The sequence below is a fragment of the Colletes gigas genome, unplaced genomic scaffold (assembly GCF_013123115.1).
Source record: "Colletes gigas isolate AHSC1104 unplaced genomic scaffold, ASM1312311v1 Colletes_gigas_Sc00006, whole genome shotgun sequence".
Taxonomy (NCBI): Eukaryota; Metazoa; Arthropoda; class Insecta; order Hymenoptera; family Colletidae; genus Colletes; species Colletes gigas.
In genome coordinates this window covers 7729685-7745388 of record NW_025106635.1, presented here as the reverse complement: position 1 = coordinate 7745388, position 15704 = coordinate 7729685, and the positions used below count along the sequence as shown (strand labels likewise).

At 43.6% G+C, this 15704-nt stretch overlaps 1 protein-coding gene across 2 annotated transcripts in view; it reads right to left on the bottom strand.

Moving 5' to 3' along the window:
* Positions 1-15704, bottom strand: part of LOC122395950 (prolyl 4-hydroxylase subunit alpha-1) — a 149316-nt gene that overhangs the window by 24442 nt on the left and 109170 nt on the right. For both annotated transcript variants that reach the window (XM_043393953.1, XM_043393954.1), the window contains one exon: positions 11993-12196. In XM_043393953.1, coding sequence (XP_043249888.1) covers positions 11993-12183 — 191 coding nt within the window. In that variant the 5' untranslated portion in view covers positions 12184-12196. The remainder of the gene's footprint in view (positions 1-11992; positions 12197-15704) is intronic.

The following is a 15704-nucleotide window of genomic DNA, read 5'->3' as shown; positions in this document are numbered from 1 at the left end:
ACGTTTCCAAGGTAGGTGCGTCAAGGTTATTCTTCATTTTAAACAGAAACGATTTTATCGAAGCGTCCAGTCAACAGTTTCAGCTTCCACAAAAAAAAAAACGCGTTCGAAACGTAGAAACTTGTCAAGTTTTTTTTGCACGGATTTGTATCAGTAATTGGCAACTAGTATTACTACGCTCGATAAACATTTGCGTCCATCTGGATCGTTAGTCTGGTTAATCTAGCGTTTTCCGCGGTGCACGAAACCGATATCTATTTTTTCAACCGTTAAAATTTCTATTCGGTTAGACATCGAATAAAAAATTCTCCCAACGAATAGGCACGGAAAATTTTCGGTACCATCGATGCGTAATTAGAAAGAAAAAAACTACTTTACGAGAAATGGCTTCGATCGGCGAGGCAATAGATATCCCAGAAGGAGGAGATGCACTACTACGCGAACAATCTCAGAAAGCAATATTTTGGTCGTTTCCAGTCGATACCGAAGTAACGGAGAGATATTACACGGCTGCATTAGCGTGTTTCCAGTCGCTGGCGTATCGTTCTTTCTTATTGCGCCGTAGGCGGAAAGTTATATCGGCGACATTACGTCGTTCCCATCCATATTTATACGGGGGGGTTTGGAGGGAAAACGGATCGCGATATATCGTATCCGTGGCTGCAATAGTCCCCCGTGATTTCTGTTCCCCGCGAGAAGGCTCGCAAGACGCGTCCCGGTTAAGTCAGCCCGCGTGGCTGGCCGTCGTTCGTTTATAAGAGTCCATCGGTTTTCACGACCCCCAACAGCGGCGCGTAAATACCCGGGATTCGATTCGCCCGCCCTTTGTAACCTTTAATGTATCGTATTAGGCGAGTTGTACCGCGGAGCCACCGTTTCCGTCGCCCGGCTATAACGACGCGTATCCTCCAACGTTGCGGAAGATTGCTATACAATAATTTTCGTGGCTCGTTGCTTCGACATTTTCCAGCGGTGGGCGGCGGCGACACGCGATGGATCGCCGCCCCCGGCGACGGAACTCGATTATAACCCAACAATTTAGTCGGATCGAAATGCGCTACGCCAACAAAGATCAATTCTAATGCTCGCTTACCCGGCAAGGGACGAAGTGGTTTAGCTCACAAAAATCGTTCAATGTCGTCTTTTCACCGTGGGGGAAAAAAGATAATTAAAATAAAAAAAATAGATGGGGACGAGTTTACCCTGAACTAAATTCTAATGCTCGCTTACCCGGCAAGGGACGAAGTAGTTTAGCTCACAAAAATCGCTCAATGTCTTTTCACCGTGGGGGGGAAAAAGAAAATTAAAATAAAAAAAAATAGAAGGGGACGAGTTTACCCTGAACTCAATTCTAATGTGCTTACCCGGGAAGGGACGAAGTAGTTTAGCTTACAGAAATTGTTCGATGTCTTTTCGCCGTGGGGAAAAAAGGAAATTAAAATAAAAAAAAAAGAAGGGGAGAGAGAAAGGCGGGGGGGATGAGTTTGTCCTGAACGATAAGAAGTGGGGATTAAATATTAATCGAGAGGTAATTAAGGGCCGTTGGGAGGCGTAGGTGGATAATTGTATCAGGCAGCCGGCATTTCGGAGTTAATACCGTGGTTGATATCGGTCTCGAGGCAGATACGGCGATGACAGCCGCAGGCTGATATACATCCTGGGGCATTGTCGCGAACGCGGGACACGTAGAGAGGCGGCCAGGTCGGGGCCGGGGCCGCACACGGACGCCCGCTAATGCGCATCTTCGATGCACGTTTACATCTGTGTGTACATTTGACCGTAACTCCGTCGACACAGCTTGCGTCTACGGATTCTACTTGCACCGGCGATATTGTCTCGCTGCGTGTCAGCGTGTTGTTACCCCCGCGAACCTAGGACCGCCGACGATAAAATTATGTGCAAGACGAGTTACGTTAACGGGCCGAACGGGGACGTCGCGATACCGTTGGATTATGGTAATTTCCCGTCACGCGGAAACCGGGAACCTGGGTGTTCGTGGTACTCCCGGCGATTTCGGCTAATAGCGACCGGTACCGAGTTCGACGGACGAGTTTTGCGTGGGAGGACGCGATTTCGACCCTTTGCATTGCCTGAAAGATTCCGCCGGAGGGAGAGTTACCCTAAAACCGAACAGTAGATCGTTATTTAGCATAAACGACAATAGGGATAGAACAAACAATGATCGAGTTTCGCCATATTGTAGTCAAGCGTACACGGATAGAAAAATCAGTTGATCGTTGCGTCTAATTTGAAGCTAGTGTATCGTACAAATTATAAACTGTTAAAACAAACTTTTTTTTATGGCTTTGTTGTCCCCTGGTTACGGAGAGATCATCGTCCCCTATTACCGGGCACTACGAATCTAAATTTTGCTTATTTGTATTCGTACTAATATAATGGAGTTTATGCAGGTTGTGAAGTGACAAATATTCCATAGGAAGAAATGAGGAATCAGCAAAATCTCACTTCCACGATGGGATATGAGCAGCCATCTACTAGTTTTGCTGAAAGTATTACCCTCACCTAATGCCAAGAAAAAGGGAACTGAAGAGCAAGAAGATGCGAAAGTAAATAAATAAATTGACCAAGTAGAAAGTGAACGAAAGAAGAATGAAAAAACAAAGAAAAAATTCAAAGAAATAAGTGTCAATGAAACTGTTGTGTTACGTTCTGAGCTATGTTCGGTACTAGTGGACACTTAATGATCTGTTTTTATACCAAAGTTTAATAAGTATTATTTGTTTTGTTGCTTTATATTGTATTCTAATATTGTTAAATTATAAATAAAACAGTATAAAAGGCATAAAATATGTTTCTAATGATTTGAAAAAATACCTTAACCTCCCCCTAATCCTTTTCAAGAATTGGGTGCGATTGGAGCCATCGACGATACATCGAATTTTGAAAATGTACCCGGTAATATTGGGATTGTAAAATGCAAGGTAAGTTGGCTATGTCGCATCAGACAAACGCTATCGATATAAATTCGTAAATCATCTATGACGCTCTGTCGTTTCTACGGTTGTAACCAGAATTGCTTTTATTTGCCATGAACAATGCTACGTGTAGTTTTCAGATACCGAATACACCGATATTCGTTTACAATGTTTGCAATGGCTGGACCGTGCCATTTTTTGCTACTCGACGCTGCACACCGTGTTCGCTGCGGACACGGATAGCGTTGCGTTTGCGGGTGAATCGAATCGAAGAATATGTTTAAACTCGCAGGGACAACATATTTAACCGTGAATAAAATCGCGCGTGTCCCTTGAATACCGTTGAGAATCGATGTTTCAGAAATTTCGCGTCGCGAAAGAGCAACGCTGAAAAAAAATGTACGTCAAGTTAGTTTCGAGTGGCAAATTGCTGATACGTGCTATCCTTTTCGCCGTTTTGAAATCGCCAAAGGCACGGCAAATTGTTCATCGATACGTTCGACCGTCCGTAACGGAGCGAAAATTACGACGCAACGTGGCTCCGTTTCGCGCGTTCGTTCATTAGAAATTGAAAATCGAGGAAAAAGGAATACCGACCAACGCGAATGCACACTCTCGCTTTTACGTGCATCGCGCACCCCTCTTTGCCCGTTCGATCGTTGTTAACCCGTTAACCGCGAAAAACGAAACGACTCGTTGGCAAAGTTTCGTAATTACGGATCGTTTAAAAATTTTTTAATCGTCTGTCCCCCTTTCTCCCTTCGTATTCGTTTTCCCTTTCGCATGTGTCTTCTCCTTTATTTCATACCCTTCCTCCATCGTTTTCACATAATTACTGCTTCCAGTAATTATTATTTATACTCCCTTCTTTACTATCTTAAACGAAAGCCAAGATTTTCATTTTATACCCCAGTAACGCAGCCAATAAAGCGTTAACGCGCCCGAACCAATTTTACACGCCATTTCGGCGCTTTGGCGGTCGCGAAAAATCAACGAGGAGTCGACGGGGGAAAAAAAAGGAAATAGAAGATACGATCGTGTCACAGACCCCCCCTGGTACACGGGAACAACTTCGTTCGACCTTTGTTCGTGCAGTGGGGGGGGGGGGTGGTCGGTGGGTGGGAGGGTGTTCGACACGCGTTCCCAGCGAGATTCGAACGGCGAGTTTAATCGAACGCGTGTAAAGCGCGCTACAAGCTTCGGAAAATTTCAGCGGGCTGTCGGTCGCTGCGGGGAGGGAATTGACTTCGGGTATCGCGTCGAGAATAATTTGCGATCGATCTCGCGGTATATCTGTTCCCGTCGGGGACGACCAAGAGCCGCGTTCGTCAAATTTTTACCGGCGTCGAAATTTCCAATTAAGCACGGCGGTCCCCGGGGAGGGCTCGAAATTCGAAAGAACGCGTAACTGCGACGTCGATTTCGTTCGATCGCGATGACAAGGGGAGCCTACGATCGTGGAAATCGCTTGCAGGATAAGATCGAGTCGCGATAAGAGTCGATCGTCGCTCAAAATGGGCCTTCTTTCTTTTTGGGAAACGTTAATGGTGGTTTCGAATATGTACGTATAGAATGATTTTTCAGTTTTGGCATTCGGTCCGTGTACTTTTAATTACACAGAGTGGCGAACCAGCGGCAAGGTCGCTTTTGGAGTTCCGTTCGTTTTCGTGTCCCGTAAATTACCGTCCATATCGAAATTGAATTGAAGTTGCGCCGTTGGATAGTTTGTAACGGATCCCGCGTTAACATTCGGTCACAATTTTAACGAACGCGTAACAATTCAATTAACACGCGCCGCGCGTTTTCGAAATATTTCGAAAACGGTCTTTCGAAATTTGTCGAATCAACGAGCCGACGAATAAATACGCTCGATTTCATTGCGTTTCGATTCGATCATCGGTGAATCGAATTAAATTAAATTCCCCCTCTCTCTACTCTGCTTTAATGCGACGTATAATTCGTCTGTAGTACGATAATGCAATTGCAGACGAAATTTCTTCGATCCTTGGGGATTCCATCGTGTTTTTCATTTCACGCGACTACTTTTGCTGTATTCGCTAAATGTTCCGAACGTTCGATCGTACAGCTGTATCGAGGAAATAATAGTTATTGTTACGATCGTTCCGGACCATAATAAATACAAAGAGGTTATTATTAAAATACGAAGCATTGTGCTAGTTCCTCGCTTTGTGAAACCGGATACTATTCGCCGAAATAATCGTTTAAACGAAACAACGTTTACGTAAATATCAAATGTTTATCGTCTACACATTTTCAAAGAATTGATAAATCGGTATGAATTACGAATCGACGAAGAAATGCACAGTTTCTAAACTTATCCCTCGCGCTCAATTGCATCCCGATGCTTTAAATAATTAATAATTATACAGAAATTATTTCGCGACGAAGATGTTTCAACGAGTTCTTAATAAGGATGTTCCGCATCAAGTTTGCGTCGCAATCGCGTCGCGTTTAATTGTTCCTTTCTGGTCGAGAATCCGGTCATTCGGAAACTCGATTCCGCCTTTGATAAGGATAACGTTGAAACTGAGATTCGAGGAATTGGTTTCGAATGTTTCCTCCCAAAGGACTTATTTCGTATTAACCCCCGAATGGTCGTTATTATTATTGATTAAACGCTATCGACGGTTCGATTTCTCTTTGGAGGCACCCTGAGAGATTTTAATGCCGAATATAGCCATTTTGTTGGACGTAAGGCGAGTCGGACACGTTAAAGAGGAAGTACCGAGCTCCGATTCGATCAAACCGCGGATCGATCGCCGCGCGTTCCCCGGGGAATATTGCTCGGCTCGAAGAAAATTTCGTAGCGCTCGCCGATCAAGAGATAAGTTATCCGACGGCGTTAGTCGGCATTAACGCCAGTTGGACGCTTCCGATCGTTTCGCGAAGTCACGCGTGAAACTTTCGGACACGAAATTCCGATCGGAACTCGGACGGTTTCCTGGATATTAAACGGGAATCCGCTGTTGCTAGCAAGTTTCGAAGGAATCTGTTCTACGTGGCGTAGAAGCTACCCCCCTAGCACGAACACACTTTCCAAACCGAACCTCCTTCCATTCCGCGCGATCTTCTTCGATAGTTTCGCGATAATTTTTAACCTCCGCCATTCAAAAATCCTGGAATCATCCAAACAACACCGTTATCGTTTTACGATTCGCGAAGCAATTTTTCTTATTCCCAATTGCGATATCGTGAATTGCGATTTAATATCAATTTCACTCGCGAACCATTGAATTCAACGTCGTCCTCAACAATTTATCCGATAAACTATTGGTCGCTGATTTTCGCGCGACTGTTCTCCTTTAATCCCTTACGGCTTACAGCGCTGCGTGTCACACGATTGTTTTTTTGTTATTTTATTTTATTTCTCGTGCCTCGTTTTTCAAAGAAAATTTATCGCTCGAACGTATCATAAAATATTATACAACAAGTGTAATGTACATTCGCGACTGAACGAAGATAGAAATTTTTATTATTTATTTCCCGCGTACTGCAATCGTTCGTTCGATTTTCGAGCGCGAATTTACGCGACACAGTCCATAACCGTCGGAAATATATATCCTATTGAACGTAAAAAATAATTATTTCGGTATCGATATTTTCCACGCCTAGGAACGTTCTTCTTGACGAAACAAAAATTCCTTCGTTCGACGTTTAAAAGCAAGAATTATTCCGAGTAATTTTTATTTTCATGTGGATCGTTCGTACGGAAAACATCCAGCATCGAGCATGACGCGTTCTAGTGCCCTCCAAAGAGGTACAGAGGACCTTTCAGAAACATTCTGCACATTTTCAATCAATGCTCCGGCAAAAAAGAATAATAAAAAAAAAAAGAGAATCGAGAAGGGAAACGTGCATTCAATAAAAATCGTGAAATCCTGGAAGAAATATACGCGTCGATAGTACATGCTGGTTCGATAAATTCGTTTTTCAACGGCGCATACTTTGCTTGAGCTTCGGTTTCAATGCTTTTAAAGAAGCCAGCGTACGCGTTTGACCTATTTAAATTGCTACGTCCGCTTTAAAACAGTTTTCCGAAAGCGTAGCTTGTTCTAGCGAATTGAAAAATTTCTTTTCTCTAAGAGCGTTTAATTTTTTCCTCTTTCATCGTTCGCTGTTTATACAGAAAATTTAAGCGAAATTTCCCCCACCGTTCTGTTCTAAGCGCGCGCGTACAGCGGGGCCGCAATTCGACCCGAATGAAGCATAATCGAATCGCGTTTCGATCAAGATATTTTAAACACGATATTAAAAAATTCGTGGCAGCCTTTTTCGAAATACAATTGCTTTTGTCATTCGGTGATTTCTATTTAAAAAATATACGAGGAATTACATTTTTACTCTGTTTTTTTTTTAAATACTCGTAACATTCACTGAAATTACAGTACTCTCGTTACAGGGTAAATGAAACTATTTCGAAGTAGACTATGGTTCTATTATGATACGTAATATGTAATACTGTGCATAATATTCGTAAAGGGTTCTAGCCCTAGGGGCTTAACGAGTCCAAAACCAACATTAGAACTATGAAACGCGATTCGGACTTTGTTTATTTATTATTATATTCGAAAACGAGATCATTTTGGAAAAAATTCAGGAAGGTGAACTAATTTTTCGTCGAAATTAAAAAATTTCAAATCGTTCTGAAAAAATTATTTTCAGTTGCCGGGGTCAATTACAATTATTTTCTGTGAATAGAGATACCCTCGAAATCCTGCGCATTTTCGAGAAAAAAATTCAGGAAGATGAACAAATTTTTCGTCGAAATTAAAAAATTTCAAATCGTTCTGAAAAAATTATTTTCGGTTGCCGGGGGCAATTACAATTATTTTCTGTGAATAGAGATACCCTCGAAATCCTGCGAATTTTCGAAAAATAAATTCAGGAAGGTGAACAAATTTTTCGTCGAAATTAAAAAATTTCAAATCGTTCTGAAAAAATTATTTTCGGTTGCGGGGGTCAATTACAATTATTTTCTGTGAATAGAGATACCCTCGAAATCCTGCGTATTTTCGAGAAATAAATTCAGGAAGGTGAACAAATTTTTCGTCGAAATTAAAAAATTTCACATCGTTCTGAAAAAATTATTTTCGGTTGCCGGGGTCAATTACAATTATTTTCGGTGAATAGAGATACCCTCGAAATCCTGCGAATTTTCGAGAAATAAATTCAGGAAGGTGAACAAATTTTTCGTCGAAATTAAAAAATTTCAAATCGTTCTGAAAAAATTATTTTCGGTGGCGGGGGTCAATTACAATTATTTTCTGTGAATAGAGATACCCTCGAAATCCTGCGCATTTTCGAGAAAAAAATTCAGGAAGATGAACAAATTTTTCGTCGAAATTAAAAAATTTCAAATCGTTATGAAAAAATTATTTTCGGTTGCCGGGGGCAATTACAATTATTTTCGGTGAATAGAGATACTTTAAACGTCAATAACTTTTTAATGAAGCATGCATCAACAAATTGGTATTCTTGATTTTCATCTTATTTTGGCCTCTAAAATCTCCCATTAAAATTTTTCCCAGGGTTGGCCGAACACCCTGTATATGTGGTTTGTCAGGCGTAAATCAGGCCGTTGGTAAAGTGTTAACTATCACTGGATCGAAACGTGAACATTTTGGGCCAGGGTTTGGGTAAACCTGCGGCGTATACCTGCACGTGTCACCGCGTTACGCACCGCATCGTCGCGCTTCTCTCGCCACCGAGCAATAACCGATCTCGTCAAACCTTCAGTTCCCCGAACGGTATAAAGTAGCATGTCAAGAACATTATTCGACTTTATCACCGCTAGCGTTCTATCAACAACTTTACGAAGTACTTTGCCTCCAAGACAGGACTCCCCGTTCCAAGCGATCTTATCAATCGAACCGACTGTTCTCGCGCTCCACGTATCGTATCGCGTACACGTTTCAATACGCGGGGGGTGGATAATCATTTCGAAAACTTTAATGGATCGGCCATCCATCGATTCGAAACGCGTTGGATAGAATTTTAAATGTTATTATATAGAAGATATTTCCTAATACCGAAATGAGTTTACCGTTCTAATCAGTGGTATCGCGAGGCGCGATTGATAAACGTCTCCGATTATTTCCGGCCTCGAGAAAGGAGAAAGAAACTGAGTAGATGGTATCGTTCTTTGCTCCTCGGGAAAAGTAATTACACCGTTAGCGGATTAAAAGTAGAAGGGACGGCCCCGAGCCACGGAAATATTGCACCTGCGAGGAAGAGAACGAGAATCGTCGCGGCGGAGCCGGTTTCCTCGGGAAATTCAAGATAGGGTGCGGCGCCGCGTCGGTCCAAGCCACGTTCTTAACGTTTTTCGCCAGCCACCCCCCGGCCCTCTTATTTCCCCGTTGCACCCTCGAAATGGCCAAGGCATCGGTATCGGGCCGGGCAACCTGCCAAATCACACCCCGGGGAAGATAGAGAAAAAATGAGCCCCTGGAAGAAGAAAGTCGGCCGACGAATAAGGGTTGCTGCTCGGCCTCCGGAGGAAGAAAGCGTCGGGGAAATCTTTTTTACGCTCTTGCCGGCTATTTCCTTTTTTTCTCTTCGTCCACAACCCCGGGGCCGAGGAAATATCGACGGGGACGCGACGCGAATACGAAATTGCGGATCGTCGCGCTGACGGCGCGGCAAAATTGAAAGGAAAGCGTCGCGTTGTTTCGATTAATCGTTCGTTTACGGGGTAAATAATGAAAAATAAAAGGTATCGACGGAGTATAAGTAGAGTAGACCTTTCACCCAATGTATTTTTTCGACCCATTTTTCTGGGGCTCCAGAACTCCCATTACCATTTTCGTGTCGCTCGAAATATTACTAACAGGTTACAAAAATGAACACGAGAGGAAGTGAGACAGAAAATTTAATTCCAGTTATTATTTTTTAACGGAATGAAAATCTCTGCGCCTACTCGAATTTTTTTCTCGAAAATGCGTTGGATTTCGAGGGTACATGTATCGACCAAAAATGGTTGTAATTGACCCCCGCAACCGAAAATATTTTTTTCAAGACGATTAGAAATTTTCTTCTTTCGCCGAAAAATTTAAGGAGAACAGGTGTACGTATGGTCAGACATATTTTCAGTAATGAATTTTTTTCTCAAAACTGGTTAGGATTTCGGGCGTATGCCTATTGACCAAAAATGATTGTAATTGATCGTTGCAACTAGAAATATTTTTTTTAGAGTGATTTGAAATTTTTTAATTTTGTCGAAAAATTTCACACCTACTCGAATTTTTTTCTGGAAAGTGGTTAGGATTTCGAGGATATGCCTATTGACCAAAAATGATTGTAATTGACCCTTACAACTAAAAATATTTTTTTTAGTGCGATTTGAAATGATTTAATTTTGTCGAAAAATTTCACACCTACTCGAATTTTTTTCTCGAAAGTGGTTAGAATGTCGAGGGTATGTCTATTGACCAAAAATGATTCTAATTAACCCCTGTAACTAAAAATAATTCTTTTAGAACGATTTGTAAGTTTTTAACTTTGCTGAAAAATTTTCCGGTGATTATGGGAGTCAGATTGGTCCACTTTCAGTCCATAATGTGTAAGGTCTACTCGTATACCTTTATAGGGTCCATTGAATCTGGTATACCGGGGCAACCGAATCGAAGAATCTAAAAATTGTCGAGAATTTTATCGAAAAGCGATACCGTGACATAAAATTTAATATCGGTCTGTTTCCAACAGCATCCTCCAATCAGTTCGGAATAACCGAATCCGCGAAAATCTGCGTCTTTGTCGCAGCAATGTTTTTAACGATTATTAAAAATGGATTAGTTTTGATCCACCGTTAAATTAGAACGATTAGCGATTCGTTTTGTGAAAGGACGCCGCAAACAAACGCGAGGAAAATGTAAACGATTCTCGGCGTATCCGTGGAAAAATCGCGGGGCTACATTGCCGCGTTTCAATTTGCCCTGATTCGCGAGAGATTAAAACCGTCGAATCCCCGGGCCGGTGTTCCATTAACTTTTTAGAGCGCGGCGGGTAGGAGCAAAAATCCGTAAAGCCGTAAATACAAAAATCCATCCGGCCGTCCCCTGTGTTGACCGAATTAGGTTTCTTTCAACGCTCCGGGGATTTTGGTTCACGCCGTGCGAGCGCGTGCGTCGTCGAGTGCTCCGGCCGTTAATTATTTCCCGGGCCTCGTTCAAACGCAAACACCCGACGGTCCCTGGAGCCCGCAGAGATATCAGCGCGTCAAAGACAACCACTCAAAGGACTTGGATCTCTCATATCCGGAACGCGCAGCGAACGAGAAACCGCCAGGACGACTCTCTTTGGCTCGAGAGGACGCCCAGACTCGTCGAAATTTATTGGAAACGTAAGAGCGCGAAGAAAATACAGAGACGACTCGGTCACGGGTCTCCGGGTCCCTCGGTGTTGAGCAAACCTCGCGCTTCGACGGTAAAACATTTTCACACCGGTCATGGGAAGTCTCTCCTCTCGCGTGAGAAACTCCTACCCTCGATTTTCCTTCCTCTCTCCGCTATTTAAGATCGCAGACGTCTCGAAAAAATTTCTTCCCTTTTCTACGCTGCGTTTTAGATAGTCTACTTAGTATCTATATCTCTGAATCCATTGAAAATAAAGTTATGTTGGCTCTAATCGATACTTAAATTTAATCGATGCAAAGAATGTCGTCCGGAAACGCAAAAAGTGCGCCTGGTTGGCGTTGACGTTCGATATGTGCCCTTTGAAGGTTGTCGAGTTAGTTGTCTGGTTACCGGAATATTTGAAAAAATGAAGTTATTCGAAAAAGGAAAGAACAGAATTAAAAGAGTTTCCCAGCGGAAAGAATCCCTGCAAAGGACTCGTAGGTTTACGTTGAACATTCTTTCGTGTTAACAGTTGTTAGTCTATCTAGTTCGAAGATTTAAGGAAAAGAAAAAATGCATAGAATGAGGAGACAGAGGTTTGGTCGTCCTACAGAAATGGCCAATGTACTGGTTGCTCCGATATATATTACATTAAATCGCTAGAATCAAGTTTCTAATGTAAAGACTCGCTGTACTCACCTTCTGAGGGTAGCCAGACGATGCTCCTGAGCTTTAATGTAACCGTTGAGCGTGTCTATGAGGACCGCCTCGGTTTCCAGTAGTTCCTCCATATCCGCCAGCGCGGTATAGAGCTCCGCGACGCAATCGGGGAACGTTATCGTCGATATCAGGATCGCGAGGACGATCGTCAGTATCCTCCTGGCCTTCATCCTTGGCGAGCTTCTGCAACCGAGAGGAAAAAAAGATCGTAGAGCAGCTGCGTGTACCGGAAACGGTAATTCGTTTCATGGATTAATCGCCGCGATACTCGATCGATTCTCGTTTCCCGTTGTTTTTGCTCCTTTTTCGTTCAATTTTTTTTCTCCCCCCTCCCCACCGTTACTAACTCACCTTTTCGCCGGAAAAGCGACACTAACGAGGATCAAATGAAGATAGATGGCTATCAATTAATCACCCGTTGGGAGAAAAAAAAAAATAAATCTTGGTCGATCGATCCGCGCTCGTCGACGAGGCCTCGCCCGTTCGGGAATAAAATATCGATTGGTCGATGGATCTCGTTGGCGAAAGTCGCGCGAAACTTAATCGCGACTCGGTTTATAGCTATTCGTCGGCTGCTCCGGGATGTTTCGAACGATCGTGGATTCTTTTCTTTCACTTTAGGCGTTCATTTTTTTTCTTTCTACTTTTTACCCCTTCCGAGCGTATCCAGTTTAGCGACGTTATATTCTGCGAAGAAGTTCGATGAAACTTTCGCGATTGCATTAGCATTCGAAGTTACGAAGAAGAGCCGCGGCTCGTCTCCTCCGTCCGTCTCTTTTCGGCCGCCTCGGGTTCCGGATGAACTTTCCGATAAGTCTCTTTCCTCGCGTCGAGTCTCGTTGCTGTTTGCCGATTAAGCCGGCTGCAGTCGTCTAATTAAACCGAATATGCAAACCTCCAGGACAAATTTTTAAACATTCCCCATTTCTACGCGCCCCCTAACTGCACATTTGGGGAAAGTTGACAACGTTCTCAAGTGACGCCTTCGTTCAGACGTGATATCTACCTCTTTTCAAGAACATGGTTGCAAGGGTGTTTGGAAGGGAGGAGGCCAGAGTCGAACCAAACATCATTCACTACATTCTCACATCGTCAACCAAACACATCATACATCGCTCATCATCGTGTGCAATAAGTTTATAAACTAAGTTCTCACAAATCTCAATTCTCACTACCCTCCATCCGGAATATTAATTTATTTCGAAAAGACTCGAGAACAGACATTTTCTTCTCATGATTGGACAGTGCCCCAAAAAGGACCCCGCACAGATCTCATGGAAAATGTCCCCCATTTAAATTATCTGAACTTTTGATATGATGTGGTTCATGATCTCTTGATGAAAAGTTCCAATGGGCCCAAAGGTCGTAAATTGAGTTTTAAGAGGTCAAATAAATGGACAGTGTACAACAGTGCTTCTTGCACTCAAATATCCTCAAACATGATAGCCAAGAATAAGGTGCACTATTATTGACTTCTGATCCCCCGTATCTCGGAAACTGTTCAATTTACAAGCTTGGGCCCATTGGAACTTTTCATCAAGACATAACGAACTACATCGTATCAAAAGTTCAGCTAATTTAACCGAGGGCCATTTTCCATAAGATCTGCGCGGGGTCCTTTGTCATAGTGTCTCCGTTGTTTCTGAAAAAAGTTCCCAGAGCTGAGATGGTCGTGAAACGGTTGGTGTTTGAGAGGCACTGGCGGAAAGGATTGGCCTTTCGGTAACCTCGTTTCGACAACAGTTGAAAACGTTATTAGCGTTGGTTTTGAGCGAAGCGTGGATCCCCTGCATGGCCCGCGGCCACAGGATCGCTCGGACACGGGGGATAAGTGGAACGAGTGTTGGTCAAAGTGCGGTCAGCCGCGGTGAATTACATAGAAATTATTAGATTTACGTTCGGCCGACCGACACCGGAACCGGCGCGGCCCGGTGCCCGCACATCCGTTCGAATCCTCCTGAAACCGTATTTTCGCGAGCAAGTGCCGCGAGCCCTTTGTCCCGTCGAAACGCTCCGCTCCGCTTCCACCCTCGTTCCCTCCTTTCTCCCGGATGAAAAAGCTTAAAGAAGGGCCATTGAAACCGAAGAAGAGCCGTTTCCGAAAGTTCGTAAAACGTTAAAGGGTCCCCTCTTCCTCTCGCTCGGCCGACCGATGGAGGAGGGATCGTGATTTTTTATTTCCCCGTTTTCCTCGTCCCTCCCTCGCCCAGGTGATATACTGCTAGCGCGATACGACTCATTGGCATCAACCGACTGCGATTTCTCGAAGACGATCCAACCCCTCGGGCACCAAGCGATTTTTCATCACGAACGATGCAGCTTTCAAATTTTTTACTCGCTCTTGGAAGAACATCGTTACGTTGGTAGAAATATTCTAAAAAAGTCGCTTTACACTTCTCTTTTAATTATTAAATTTTCGCCTCACCGTCCTCGTGAACGTCCAACGAGACAGACACATCGCGCCAACGTTTCGTTTAAAATTAAAGGGCTCGTACGACGAAATTATTAAGAAATATCCGTCGCGAAATCCAAGTAAAACCTCCTCGAAAAGTTTGGGAATATATCGGAGCCTCCGGACTGTTTCCCCTCGATTGCTCCGGGGAGCTTCGATCAACATTTATAATTTGTTTTCCCCGGAACTCTTTTTAGTGGGCTCAGAAAGGCTCTCGTGGTTCGCGAGGTGCTTTCGCGTGCTCGAGCGACCGCTTTTGAATTTTCGAGTGCCCGTGAAACGGGAACAAAGAAGGCGAAAGGGTGCACGGCTTGGGCAGAGAGAGGGGGGACGGGGTGATGGAAGGGGAGGAACCGAAGGTTTCGAGTGGAACGATAGGGTGGAAGTTCGCGATCGAGCACCGTGACGGAATAAATCGTCGATCGGGCAGGTGTAAGTCGCGTGGGCACCCCTAAGTTTAATCCTTCGGCTTTGGAAAACTTTGAGCGTCGAGACGGAGCGCACAATCGCCTCGAAAGCTCACCGACGACCCGTGGAAACGGACCTCTGGGAAAACTCGATCGTGGAATTTTTCTTTAATTCGCGACTCCCCTTTTCACTGCGAACGACGAGCATAGTCGTCATCGAGGGGCGAAAAAAAACCAGCTAGATATTTTTGGTGCAACAAGGAGAGCCTCCTAATTGGATTGATCGAGTTTAAGAAAAATGTATATCGCTCTTCGAGGCCTTTAAAGCTCGCGCGCAAAGTCCGCTTTGATTCCGTAAATTTATGAGCTCGAAACTGAAACTTATCTTCGCAATGCCGGCGCAAGTAGTTGCAAAACTTTACGAAGTTTAAGTTTCGTTAACTTTAACTGAAACGAATCATTCGCGTCCAGATTATTCTCCGTTTATTACCGATTACTTTGAATCAGGTTGAATATCGGATAAGAGGGTTTCTCCGTCTTCTCTTTACGATTTTTGACGCGAGAAACGTTTCAAATTAAATTAATTTTCCAGCTTACGGTTCATCGAGGCTTCAATGCGTTGTATCGAGAAAACTGCAGCGCCGAATTTCCCGATACAGTGAAAAAATAGAGAAGCAACGATCGTCTCGTAAAAATGATCCATCAATGACACGGTTATTGGGTCGAACGTGCAATCCAGCATTTCCAATTAGACTCGTTTGCAAAAAAACGAAAAAGTGGACATTCAATTTCGCGGTTCGGCGTCGTTCCCTGTACCTAATTGAGTGTCAAG